The sequence below is a fragment of the Hyperolius riggenbachi genome, chromosome 1 (genome assembly GCF_040937935.1).
Source record: "Hyperolius riggenbachi isolate aHypRig1 chromosome 1, aHypRig1.pri, whole genome shotgun sequence".
NCBI classification, from domain to species: Eukaryota; Metazoa; Chordata; class Amphibia; order Anura; family Hyperoliidae; genus Hyperolius; species Hyperolius riggenbachi.
The window spans coordinates 353888014-353902284 of record NC_090646.1 but is presented as its reverse complement, the minus strand read 5'-3'; the positions used below and the strand labels follow the sequence as shown (position 1 = coordinate 353902284).

The 14271-nt window shown below is 45.5% G+C and overlaps 2 protein-coding genes across 10 annotated transcripts in view; one reads left to right on the top strand and one right to left on the bottom strand.

The window, feature by feature from the left end:
• HAUS8 (HAUS augmin like complex subunit 8) overlaps window positions 1–10542 on the bottom strand; it is a 40483-nt gene extending 29941 nt beyond the window's left edge. Inside the window, exons 1-2 of the mRNA XM_068234155.1 lie at window positions 10457–10542; window positions 5815–5876 (exon numbers count right to left, since the gene is read on the bottom strand). Coding sequence (XP_068090256.1) covers window positions 5815–5876; window positions 10457–10470 — 76 coding nt within the window. The 5' untranslated portion in view covers window positions 10471–10542. The remainder of the gene's footprint in view (window positions 1–5814; window positions 5877–10456) is intronic.
• Window positions 10543–10565: 23 nt separating this feature from the next.
• Window positions 10566–14271, top strand: part of MYO9B (myosin IXB) — a 199513-nt gene continuing 195807 nt past the window's right edge. For 4 of the 9 annotated variants that reach the window (XM_068234143.1, XM_068234145.1, XM_068234141.1 and 1 more), the window contains exon 1: window positions 10656–11094. The gene's annotated coding sequence lies outside the window, so the exon portion shown is untranslated. Of the gene's footprint in view, window positions 10630–10654; window positions 11095–14271 lie in introns of those variants that run through there. The other 5 variants (XM_068234140.1, XM_068234137.1, XM_068234144.1 and 2 more) reach the window with 3 other exon arrangements.

Sequence of the window (14271 nt, the reverse complement as noted above, 5' to 3'; positions counted from 1 at the left end):
TCACCGGATCTGGACCAGCAGAATGAGATAACTTCCATACCTCTCATATGAACGGTGTTCCTTAAAAGGACTTACGAGCCCAAAACCGGAAAAAAATGTGTTTACCTGTATCAATTTGTAACGCACGGAGGACGCCATCCGCGGCCTCCGTGCAGCTCCGCCGGGTCCCCGCTGCATTCGCTCCCCCCGGCCGGACCCCGACCCCACAGCCCGGGTCGGGCGCTCCTTCCTCCTCAAATATGGCCGCCGGAGGAGGCCGCGGCTGCGCAGTCCGCACCGACGCGAGTGCGGCTGCGCAGCTCTGGGGCCTCCCTCTCCGATCCACGCTACGTAGAGATCACATGTAGCGTGGATCGGAGAGGGAGGCCCCAGAGCTGCGCAGCCGCACTCGCGTCGGTGCGGACTGCGCAGCCGCGGCCTCCTCCGGCGGCCATATTTGAGGAGGAAGGAGCGCCCGACCCGGGCTGTGGGGTCGGGGTCCGGCCGGGGGGAGCGAATGCAGCGGGGACCCGGCGGAGCTGCACGGAGGCCGCGGATGGCGTCCTCCGTGCGTTACAAATTGATACAGGTAAACGCATTTTTTTCCGGTTTTGGGCTCGTAAGTCCTTTAAACCGGATAAAAATCAAACTCCATGTATTTCTAAGCTGTCTACATGGCTCCGGTGAGTCTGACCCTTTGCTGTGTGGGAAGCTCACTTTGCTGGGGCTCACCAAATGGTATCCTTTCCAACTGGCAGGCTCACACTTACCTGTGATCTGCATGTGACAGGAAATCATTTGTTCCTGGCTAATTAAACAAAACCTTGGGACAGTCACAGACAAGACTTCCTCTAGCAGCTATGAAAGCTAGATTTCCAAAAGACCCCCTAGACATGAAATCTTGATCTGGAAACGCAATGACAAACGGTTCAGGAAACCGATTGTGATTTCTGGTCTCACAGCTCTTCCGTGACACTAAGCCCGTTTAAAAACAGGATCTAGGTGTCTCTCACCGCTGCACGCACCCGCACCACCTGGCCCAACGGCTACACATGTGCAGTAGCCAAAACACATGGGACACAGGGACAGGAGGAGGATGCAGGGACAGTTAGGGTTTTATTACATACCATTAGTACTACACATTCAATTATCTCAAGTTTATTTTCAGTTTAGCTATAGGGTTTTTTTCTTTGGTGAGGCAAGAAGTAGGGAGAGACTGGGAGCCAATGGTGCAGTATCGTTAGGTATAGGGAGGATAGACTCATAAATATATACTCACAAATGTGGGTTACAGTTCCTGCAACCACCAAATAGGCCTGCAGGGAATTAACCGTCCCTGCTGGATACTGGATGGTCATTCTCCTGTAGTACAATAGACTTTCAAGAAAAACTGCAAAGCTATTATCTCCAAAGGAGGTCTGACTGGTATTGGGTAGGATGGAGGCCCCTATGCCATCAAGCATTTTGTATTGACCTGAGGAAGCAGGCCATGACCCGTGAAACGCGTTGACAGATTGCTTTTTGAATAGAAACTTTTTTCCAGTTGAACTGGTGTCTATATCTTCTGGAGAGGTAATCAATTACCTATCTTTTTATTATATAATTTTTAATTTGTATTTAAAAATACTAAAATAGAACGCACATTGAGCGCCTACATCCTACTCATTACAAATTTTCAGTTCAGGTTTGCTTTACTGTACAGTATTTTCCTTACATCTTATGTGTAAGCTCAGTACTTTGTCATCCACAAGGTGGCAGCATTGCATAATCTACCGAATATTTAACTTCCTTATGTGTGTTGAGTCAGAAGTCAGATGCAGTCATAATAAAACAGCCAAGATAGATTGCTTTCCTGCCATCCTTTGTAGCTGAAAATACTTCCTGGCTTGCTAGAAAACAAACAGCCCCCTATATGGCTTTGGGAAGCTAAAAAGCAAAGCACTGACCCAGAGAAACAATACGCTAATACAAGAATATGTGATCTCATGGCAAATTAATTGAGTGTCCCTCATTTTTTCTTCTTTCTTAAAGCAATAAACTAGCCAAATATTTATATGCTGGGAACGTTTGCTGGGTCTCTAAAGCAGGTCCATCCATGCATTGATTAACCCCCACTAGATTTGATCACGCTAATGCAGGCATGTCTAAAGTCTGGTCCAGGGGCCAAATGCGGCCTGCCGAGTAGTGATTTCTGGTGGCCCCCAAAGCGCTCTACGTTTGTTAGCTGTGGTGCTGCATGCAGGGGCCAGTAGCAGTAACAGCCACTGATTAGCAGCTGCCACTGTGCTAACTGCACACTGTATATAGGTTATTTGCCATGGAAATGTTTTATTTGACAAAATGTCCTAGGCATAGTATACCCAACAGCAATCAGCAAAAATTCGGTGTCATTTTGCTAGTTTGGCCCCTTAACACTCTCAGGAACAGCGATATGGTCATTGGTATAAAAAGTTTAGAAACCCCTGCTGTGGTGGAATCTGCCAGAAATCAACATGTCTTTAGGTCGTATTGGGCGTAAAATTCAATAGATCTTTGACACATTAAAAAAAAAAAAAAAAACAGACCAGATGGAAATATTTGGTTGATCATACGTGGCAGTGGTAGATCGACAGCCAATAGCGTTGCACTGCATGGAACAGTGTAGCGCTGCGGTTTGATAGATTTTTAATGGTTATATTGTGTGTCCCACCGCAGGCACTTCAAACTGCTGCAGCTGCGGGTCTGCCTGGAGAAGATGGAGGGGCACATACATCACTTTGGGCGAGTAGGGAGGCCCCCCCCCAAAGTTGTGTAAGGCCCATCACTCTTCCGCCCACACCATTTCCGAACCTCCCTTAGGTTCTCATATTTTGGGAAAAAGTAGCTCAGAACCTTTTAACCTCCTGAGCGTTACGCCGCTCAGGAGGTTTTGCCAGTTTGTGCTAAAAATTTAATTATGGCGATCGAATGGCTGTAAACCCGCTAGTTAGTAGAAGTTCAAATTTAAATGGAAACAGCGCTCTAAGATGCGTGTACTTCACACGGCAAAAGTATATGATACGCAGCCCCCCCTTCAGGGGGAGACTCACCAGATCCTGCGGCCACCTGGGCCCGTAATCGCCTTCGGGGTATTGGCCACCCCGCAGCCTCACTGGCAATCTGCTTTCTGCTGCTCTGGATCGGTTTTCAGATAGATTTCACATCAGAAAGCCTGCATGTGTAACATTTCTTGAAGTTCTTCTAAGCTGTAGCAATTAAATAGATTGTTTAGAAAGGGTCTTTCTAAACAATCTATTTAATTGCCACAGCTTAGAAGAACTTCAAGAAATGTTACACATGCAGGCTTTCTGATGTGAAATCTATCTGAAAACCGATCCAGAGCAGCAGAAAGCGGATTGCCAGTGAGGCTGCGGGGTGGCCAATACCCCGAAGGCGATTACGGGCCCAGGTGGCCGCAGGATCTGGTGAGTCTCCCCCTGAAGGGGGGGGGGGGGGGGTCTGCGTATCATATACTTATCTTTTGCCGTGTGAAGTACAAGCATCTTAAAGCGCTGTTTCCATTTGAATTTGAACTTTGATTGATGGTGCACACATCCAGGAATAGCGCTCCTAACGGCCACAATCGTTGAATTTATTGAGGATTGGACTGTGGTTGATGCTTGGTGGGGTGGAGCTCACCCTTAATAGATTGAATTTATCTTACAATATATACGAGCGCATTATTGGGGTGCTATAACTATAGCTAGTAGAAGTGCCAAGCACCCCCCAATCCCTGCCGCTCCCCCGTTCATACATTACCCAGCCTGGATCCACTGATCGGCGCAGCCTCCCCGGACAGCTCCGGTCTTCACTATGGGGAGGATCGCACATGACGTCACCGATGTCATGAGTAAACCCGATCCTCCCCATAGAGAGACCGAAGCTGTGCACGGAGGCTGCGCGATTGCTGGATCAGGGGGGAGGGGGTAATGTATTAACGGGGGGATTGGCAGCAATCGGGGGGAGCTGAACACATGTACTAGCTAGCCTAGTGCTAGCTACAGGGTTTACAGCCATTTGATCGCCATAATTATGCTTGGGGGACTCCTGGGGCCAGCAAGCGGTATGCCCGACAGTGTCGGGCAAACCGCTGAGGAGGTTAAAAATGTTTAACTCTAGTTTGAATCTTGTACATTTAGGTCTAATCACTCTCTGGACAGTGGTACAAACTATAATGTCACCAACTGACCATTATTTACAAAAAAAAAGTCAATTTTATCACCACAAGGCTGATCCATTTTAAAGGAAAACTTAAGTGAACTATAAAAAATGAGATTTACTCACCTGGGGCTTCCCTCAGCCCCCAGCAGCTGATCGAAGAATCACTCGCGTTCCCATGCCTGTCGGCCGGTGACGGCCAAACCGGAAGTATTCGCCGGCGGGTCCTGGAGCATCAGAGCGGGGCTGCGAGGGCACCGATCGGCTGCTGGGGGCTGAGGGAAGCCCCAGGTGAGTAAATCTCATTTTTTATAGTTCACTTAAGTTTTCCTTTAAAGCCAGGTGAATCACAAAAGTCCCAGCAGGGACAATCCTCTATAATGCTGAATTGTGTGTGGGACGAACCAACAAATCAGGTTAGTCAAACAGATATATTCAGTCATGCTGGAAAATGTGTTTCAACAGATCTGTTATTGCCACCTGAGAACAAGCAATCCTTTCAATATGGGGAACTCTGTTATGCAACTGAGATTTTACTTCACAACTCAAATCTTTTCCTGCTTCACAACTGCTCCATAATTATAATGACAACCCTTAGGCCTTTTTTCCACGGGCAGTTGATAAGCAGTGAAATGGCTCTCAAACTCTCACAACTGCACACTGCTTCCAGAGCACACAGTTCAACAGCCCGTGGAAAAAAGGCCTTAAAGAGGAACTGTCGCGAAAATCTTAAAACACATACAAATAAGTACATTTCTCCCAGAGTAAGATGAATCATAAATTACTTTTCTCCTATGTTGCTGTCACTTACAGTTAGTAGAAATCTGACATTACCGACAGATTTTGGACTAGCCCATCTCCTCATAGGAGGGTTCTCAGGGTTTTCTTTATTTTTAAAAGCACTCGGTGAATGGCAGTTGCTCTGTCCATCTGCCAAAATAGTGTGCAGCGAGCGGGGAGGCTGGCCAGCATCTTTGTATTAATCATTTTAAGGGAATGTCTTTATAAATAATAGGCCATGCTGAGAATCCCCTATGGAGAGATGGACTAGCCCAAAACCTGTCGGCAATGTCAGATTTCTACTACCTACTGTAAGTGACAGCAACATAGGAGAAAAGTAATTTATGGCTCATTTTACTCTGGGAGAAATTTACTTATTTGTATGCGTTTTAAATTTCAGATTTTCACAACAGTTCCTCTTTAAAAGGGACTCCGAGTAGTGCAGAAACTATGGAAAGATGCATATCATTTTAAAGCTCTCTTTCTCCTCTTTCCAATGATATATAAACCGCCACCCTACGCCTTTTAGTTTTTGCTATTTTCGCGATCGAAATTGCAGCGGCCGCGATTTCGATCGCAAAAATAGAGAAAACTAAAAGGCGTAGGACGGCAATTTATGTGTCGTCAGAAAGAGGTGAAAGAGAGCTTTAAAATGATATCCATCTTTCCATAGTTCCATTGTATTACACAGGGCGACTTTTTCCTACAGTCAGCCCCTCCATTCTGCTGCATGAGGGTCTATGGCTAATAGTATTAGGGGCAGAGGATCAGCAGGACAGCCAGGCAACTAGTATTGCTTAAAAGGAAATAAATATTGCAGCCTCCATATCACTCTCACTACAGTTGTCCTTTAAGTAACAATTTGCAAGAGAATCTAACCTTTCTTTTTCCTTAAGGCTGCATCACCACTGCTCCCTTCTGAACTGTTGTGTGAGCCAGACCTGGGGAAAAAACAAAACAAAACCAAAGGCTTTAAGTACACCTGTCATACATGATTACGTAAACACAAAACATTATTTCTTACTATATCGGCCCTTCCCATATTGAAGCATTCTACAGTCTCTATCAAGATGCCAACCGATCAGGTGGGAAAATGGACAAAATCATTTATGGTTTTATTTAGCTTAACAACTTTGTCGACTATCAGACCTAAGAGAGAAAATGGTGGTGTGTCCACTTACAGCATACCAGAAGCTGGTCAAAACATGCCACCAACTAACTTAAAAGCTAGTTTCACTTACATTGCAATCGCTCTGCGGAGGATAGCCCGGGGCAGGACGATTGTACCACACTACTGGCCTGTTCATATTACACTGAGGCAGAGTGCTCCGACAGGGTAATATGCATAGAAACCTCCTCCCCAATTGCGGTGTGTGAATTCTGATGGCTCTGCCGTGCAGATTTTTTCTGCACAGAAAAACGCTAAGAAACAGTCCCATCCACTTGTATTGGTTATGCGACTTTGCATGCAGAAAACGCATGCAGATTCGCTCTAGTGGAAACGGGCCCTTATAGGATTGTTGAGGTGCTACAGACTCCCATGCAAATGCCTGCTGCACGGTACCACCCTTATCGTGCAGCAGTACACTGCAGAGTTTGCATCACCAGGGTGCCGTCGCAAGCACTTATGTTACGTTGCATCGCATTGCTCCATGAGTAGTGTGACCAGTCTCACTGAGACTAATTGCCACTGCGACAGGGGGATCATAGCATGATGCTATACGACACAGTATGTGTGAAAGTTGCCTTCAGAAACACTCTCCTAAAACCACTGCACTGTTGTACATGTCTTCAAGTGACCTGGCCAGTGTTTTTCAAAAAAAAAAAAAAGAAAAAAAAGAAAAAAAGAAAAACTCCCCATAAAGGAGGCTCATAATGGTGTGTGATGGTTGGGGGAGCACTTACCAGGTGCTGCTCCTCTGGCCCGCCACCTGTATAACATGCACTATCTTCACAAGCCTCTGCCAGTGTTTGTAATTCCTGGCGGGGAGGTGCGCACGCTGCGATGCATGCCGGCGAATACAGAGCTGTTCTTGCACCTCCTGTACTACTTCCGTTATGTATTGCGGCGTGAGCATTACCCCCGTCAGAAATTACAAATGTTGGCAGAAGCTGCAGTCAGCTTGGGAGGTGGCCACTATGCAATGCTACAATTTGCATTTTCCGCAAACCCCCAGTGACCGCAATTCTATCGGGTGCCTCTGAATGTGGAAACTTGCCGCTAATAGGGCGCTTCCTGGCACCCAAATTTATTGTCTTAGCTGCATATTGCGGCTTTGCGTTGGGGGGGCGGGGTATTAGGGTTAGGAATCGGTAGAGGAAGGATTCTTTGTAAGAGTAGGTTTAGTTCTAGTACAATACCTGTTAAATTTACCGATATTTTACTATCGCAATTCAGCAGAATACCACTAATTTTAGCAATATTCTACTAGCGGCAATCCTCTGCGCCCTTTTTCCTCCCAGGCACCTGTATTTCATGTACGTGCGACTCAAAATCGTTTGCCAGCAATGAGGCTCGAATTTGATGCTGAATTGGTTTTGGCAACAGCAGTGTAAACCGCCGCCGCATTCCCGCTGCAAAACAAGCGCTTTAGACCCCTAAATCCAAGGGTAAACATCCACAACCATCTTGGTCGTGGAATGTGCTGCCCTGAGAGGCAGAGCTTTCTGCTGTAGCTCTGCCTCTCCTGACGTCAATCGCCGTGCGGATCTCCGCCTCTCCCCACCCCTCTCTGTGAAGGAAGAGTGAGAGGGGCTGGGTGAGGCTGCGATCCGCAGCGATTGACATCAGTAGAGGCAGAGCTGCAGCTGAAAGCTCTGCCTCTTTCAGGAAGCGCCGGCCGGATTCCCCCCCCCCCCCCCCCCCGGGATTTGAGGGGTTCGAAGCGCTCGTTTTGCGGTGGGGATCTAATGAGAGTACTGAAACAGACTAGGAGGTAAAAATAGCAATTTTTGTCCGCTTCAGTCTCTCTTTAAAACAGTTACAGTGTGATAGCGCAAAAACAAAAAAATTGTAATGACAGAGAATAAAGCGTTCCTTCTTAAAATCCTGGTGGGGATGGCCCGGAACCTCCAGCCTAATGGGAGCCGTCTGAAGCAACAATGTCCTGGATGTGAGGGGTCGTTGGCAATCATTGCACTGGCCTGCAGTCTGGCATTTTAAATAAGGTCTAATGGGGGAAGGGGTTTTCCAACCACAGTTTCCGCTGATCTGATGACCCTCTGGATTTTGTATATGTAGCTAGTGGAGGAGCCAGAATACCAGACCAGAATGGATGAACAGAGGACAGAATTGATGGTTGCGGAGTAGAGTTCCTGTGCCATGCCAAATTTCTTGAGTTGGCAGAGGAAGAAGAGTCTTTGCTGGGCCACCTTCTGGGTCGAGATGGTATTGGCCTACCAGCTCAGGTCATCTGAAATGGTTGTGCCCTGACTGACGCTGGAAACTCTTTTGACTTTAGTGCCGCCGAGATATAGATTGGGCAAAAAACCCAGAATGCATACTGAGTCCCAAAATGCATACAGAAGCTATTTCACCATTTTCAGGTAAAATACATTTTTGGGTGAGTGGAATAAAAGTTTTAAAACTGTACTTTTGTTGATTTCTATTTCTGGAGACTGTATTCTAGAAAAGAATAGTCATCTTTACTGATAACGCCATTTGTCAGAATTGTATTCAGAATCTATCAGGGTCAGCTGGATAGCATACTGGTTAAGGCTATTGCCTCTGATGTAGGGTTTGAGCCTTTGACCAGAGTTTGAATTTCGTAAAACAGCAAGGAGTCTTTGGCCAAGGCGCCCTAATTATCCTGGATGCCCGTGGAGCACATCCTAAGTGGCTGCAGCCCTGAAGGGCTTTGAGTCCGCCAGGAGAAAAGCACAATATAAATGTTATGTTGCTAGTCTACTGGCACTATTTCATAAGGCAAAGTACTGCCGTCACAAAACTCCTGAAACCCATGTTATGGTAAATGCATAATTCAACATGCCTCTTTGAAAAGCTAGAAAAAAAAATGGGCTCTGTCCATAATAAGGACTAAGAACTGCTGAATTGTTAGTACCTGCTCCATAAGAACAACATAATGGCTACAGGAGGTTCTTGAACAGGCTGTTGAGCTCACTACTAACACCCAGGGCTGTGGAGTCGGGGCAATTTTGGGCACCAGGAGTCGTTGATTTCATAAACTGAGGAGTCGGATGATTTTTGTAGAAAATCCACAGCCCTGTTAAGTATTAGACTAAGGAGTCGGCGTTTCATAAACTGAGGAGTTGGAAGATTTTTGTACCGACTCCACAGCCCTGCTAACACCAGACAACTTTTAAACCACAGATACACCCTACCTCTATATGCTTCCAGAAACAAGGACTTTGTGCTATTAGGACTATAAAAAAAAACAAAAACAAAAAAAACAAACAAAAAAAAACAAAAAAACTTTTAGAAGTATTTGCGAACAAAATGCTTTCAAAAAGTAGTCCAAACCATCACAAACACACTTTTGAACATAAGCGGTTGAACATTTTGAAACGCAATGCTATACAGAGGTCTGTCTGAACCTGCCCTTTTCCCCAAACGTTCTAAGCGGTTAGGTAGCCTTCCACACCTATGCAAAGTAAATGATTCTTCCACTTATTTCAGTTTATACAGAAAAAAAATAAACTAAAATCAAATAAAAACAAAACAAAACACCTTTCTCTTTATATATTCAAAATAAGAAATAAGATTGCCCAGTAGGAACACAGAAATCAGTAAAAATCCAGAAAATAATCTTTGCCTCTCAACATAACAAGACTAAAAAGTTTTACCCTCAGGTACACTTTAGGCAGAGAATCAGCATGTATGTTTAAATGACAACTGAAGCTAGATGGATATGGAGGATGCCATATGTATTTACCAGTTGCCTGGCTATCCTGTTGATTCTCTGGCTCTAATACTTTTAGCCATAACCCCTGAACAAGCATGCAGCAGATCAGGTGTTTGACATTCTTGTCAGATCTGACAAGATTAACTGCAGGCTTGTTTCTGGCGTGCAATTCAGACACTGCTGCAGCCAAATAGTTAACCAGGTCTACCAGGCAACTTGTATTGTTTAAAAGAAAATAAATATGGCAGCCTCCATATTTTCAGTTCAGTTGTCCTTTAAGATGTCAGAAATGTCTTCTTCCAGAAAAACTGGATTAAAACAAACCTGAACCAAGAGGGATATGGATGTTGCCAAGTTTATTTCCTTTCAAAAACCTGGCTGTCGTGCTGATCCACCGCCTCTAATACTTTTAGCCATAGACCCCAAACAAGCATACAGATCAGGAGTTTCTCACTGAAGACTGACTGGATTAGCTGCATGCTTGTTTCTGGTGTGATTCAAACACTACTGCGGCCAAAGAGATCAGCAGGACAGCCTGGTAACCGGTATTGTTTAAAAGAAAATAAATATGACAGCCTCCACATCCCTCACACTTTAGGTGTATTTCAAACTTGCGTGCAATTTTCAGGAGCCCAATCCCAAGCTCGGCTCAGACTCACCCAACCTCTGCCATCCTTCCTACCCCTCCCGCCAACTGACGCCTCCAACGCAAATCCGGAAACTCAGCGAGCAGCAGACGCTCTACCCCAGCGGTTTACTGCTGCTCGGTGGATGACCTCTATGGCGAGAGCGACGATCTTTTCCTCCTTTCGATTATATTGGAGGACTCGAGGTTAGAGCTGGCGGAGACGCCTTTGCGAGTGTGGGACGAAACTTTGTGGCCGTGACGTCACGGGGAGGAAGTAAGACAGGAGGGAGGGGGGCTGAGGAAAGAGTGCAGAGCTTCCTTCTTACTGGTGTAAAGAAAGAAAAGAAACGCTGGAGAGAGGGGTGCAACTTCATGAAAGTAAGGAAGACAAGACAGGAAAGCGCAGCAGGGAGTTATACTGGAAAGCAGGCGAAAGGCTAAGCAGCAAAGAAAGTGTGAGCATTTTTATAGATAAACAAGGTGCATGAAAAAATAACCTAACTTCATATAAAATAGTACGTTGAGACCCCCTCTCCTTAGTCACTGGCATAGACTCTATGGGCTGTGTTCAAGGAGGAGCTGAAACAACCTTCTAATTACTACTCTGATGTCTTATAACTTTTTTTCTGACAATGGCCCGGACAACAGGAACTCACCCAGGAGTATGAAGTAAGTATCTCCTGCTCAGTTTTTCATGTTTTGTGGCACTGCATTTACAGTCATGAAAATGAGTGGTTACAGGCAGCTTGGTAATGATTTAACTGCAGTGCTTCAGGTTCATAGAAGTGTTTGCCTCTGTAGACCATAAACGAATGCATTCTTAGTACATAGCATTACAGGCATATTTCACATATTTAGGATTGAGGGTTCTGAGGGGAGATGCTGGCCAATATGAAGACAGATGTTAAGCTTTTGCAAAAGTTAAGTGTGTGATCAAAAAGGTATTTGCACGCGCACGCAGACAGACAGACAGACACACTTTGCAATAGCAAAAGGTGGTGTACAAACATTGAGGAATTGGATTAAGGCCTGCACACACTTGCAGCTGAGGTTGCCTGAAACATTCAGTTCATTAGTGATCTAACATTCTTGAAAACCATGCCCTATTGCTCATGTTGTATTCCCTTAGCAGGCATTGGCAGCTTATTACCATTGTAGTCCCAATCCCCCCCCCCCCCCTTCCCCTCTCCATAGTGCAGAAGATGCTTATCGGCAAATAGCTGTTCAGTATGTGTGGAGAAAGACTATTTGAAGTAATCATCTGTCATTTTGAACAACGGTTATTGCAATTGCGTATGGACCTTAACCATCCGTTTCACAAAGGTGATTTGGTAATGTATGCTGTTAAGCAGTTGGCTCTGGAAATTTAGATGCTCTGCTTTGACTGCACAGGCTTTCCATTTACTCATTTTGATATGACTTGGGTAGCTAATGAGACTTAAAAATGACAGCTGGTTTTTATGTTTTGAATGTTTCTCTGCGCATTGTCAATGGGGCTGGTTGCCAAAATGTTCCTACTGATTTGTGGGCAGGCAAACGCCAGAATTTCATATTCATTTTCCGCGTACATTTGAATACGGCGCTGGTAGACTTGGGCGCAGGATCCAGCTGTTAAATGGCTGGTCCTGCTTCTGCACAAGTCCGGGGCGTTTTTTAATTACTATTCCCCCTCTAGGCCGACATGGATGACAACAACAACAATAACAATAATATTTATATAGCGCTTTTCTCCCTGGGGACTCAAAGCGCTGTGACCCTGCATTATGCAGTCTCAAAGGCTAGGGAAAAGAGGTGAGTTTTTAGCCTTTTTTTAAAGCTGTCCAGAGAAGGAGCCTCTCGTACTGATTGTGGAAGTGAGTTCCATAGAGTAGGGGCTGCATAGGAAAAGGCCCGAGCACCAAATGTTAAGTGTATCCTGGGAATAACCAGCTTCATCTTGTTGGCAGAGCGGAGGGTGCGTGGAGGGGCATAAAGTTCCAATAGATCCGCTATGTATTTGGGTCCCATGTGGTGTAGAGCCTTGAATGTCAGCAGGCAGATCTTAAAATTGATTCTCCATTTTACTGGCAACCAGTGAAGAGTTTGCAGTACTGGGGTGATGTGTGAGCTGCGGGGGGCATTGGCTAGGAGTCTGGCTGCAGCATTCTGTACTAGCTGTAAGGGGCGCAGAACCTTATCTGTAGATCCGATTAACAGGGCGTTGCAGTAGTCTAGACGGGAGGATACAAATGCGTGAACCAGGGCAGGTAGGTCTTCAGCTGGGATAAGGTGTTTTATTTTCGCTATATTTCTTAGATGGAAGAAGGAAGACTTGACGACAGCTGATACCTGCTGTCTGAGTTTTAGATTTCCATCCAGGATCACCCCAAGGTTTCGCACAGAGTCTTTATACTGTACAGTATCTCCCCCAATTGCTAGTTTGAGGTGGTGAGCGTTTTGAACTTTATCCATCATGTGTGGACCACCTACCACCAACACCTCTGTTTTGTCAGAGTTCAGCCTCAGCCAGCTGGTGTTCATCCAATTTTGTAAATCCACTAGACACGCATTTATGGATGCTGATGGGTCTTGGGTGCCAGGCTTGAAGGACAGATACAGTTGTGTGTCATCTGCATAACAATGGTATCCTAAACCATAGTTCTGGATTATTTTGCCCAGTGGGAGCATGTAGACTGCAAAGAGTAATGGTGATAGTACAGAACCCTGTGGAACTCCATAGGCAAGTGGCACTGGATTAGAGTAGTGTGTGCCGAGACATACTTGCTGTGTCCTGCCAGATAGGAAGGTCTGAAACCAGCTAAGAACAGTACCCCTTAGGCCACAGTAATTCTTCAGTCGCTGGATTAGTATTTCATGGTCCACAGTATCAAATGCTGCTGACAAGTCAAGAAGAATCAGAATTGAGCAATCACCCTTGTCCCTTGCAGTAAGTAGATCATTCATTACTCGGACTAATGCTGTTTCAGTGCTGTGCCTTTTCCTGAATCCTGACTGAAAAGTATCAAAGATGTTGTTATCTGTAAGCCTGGCTTCTAGCTGGTTGGCGACTGCTTTCTCGATAACTTTTGATAGGAATGGTAAGTTCGCCACAGGTCTGTAGTTGGTTACAGAATCAGGATCTAGTGATGGTTTCTTCAGGAGGGGTTTTATGATTGCTTTCTTTAGTTCTTCTGGGAAAAGTCCACTTTGCAAGGAGCACTGAGTGATTTAATGAAGTGCTGGCCTGAACAGCGCTGGGCACTGCATTAAGGATCCAGTTGGGCCAGGATCCAGGTCGCAGGTAGTGGGGCGGAGACTTTGAATGAGAATTCCAAAATCTTCTATACTCAGAGTGTCAAAGACTTGCCATGGTGGTACGGTAGTAGGCATATGCAACGTCCAGTGGTCAATTGATGTTGTTGGTGTAATGCTGGCACGGATGGTAGACACCTTGTTTGTGAAGAAGGCAGAGAATTCTTCACACCTTTCCCTGGAGTATGTGGTTGGGGCTTTTAGGCAGGAAGGATTGCAGAGTGATTCCACTGTGTGGAAGAGTTGAGCAGCTCTGTTGTTGGCTGTAGATATTTTGTGCGAGATAAAGTCTGATTTTTTTCTTGGTTATTGCTTGTTGGTATTGTCTGAGGTGTTGAACTAGGCTAGATTTGTGCTCCCCAGTCCCTGATTTACGCCACTGTCTTTCTAGTCTGCGCCCTTTCTTTTTTAGATCCATGATGGTTTTGTCAAACCAATTAGCTTTCTGCTTTTTGGTTGCTGATTTGGTGCGCCATGGGGCAATACTGTCAAGTGTTTCATATATCGTGTTGTTGTACTGGGTTACTAGAGAGTTTGGGTCCATTTGACTGTGGA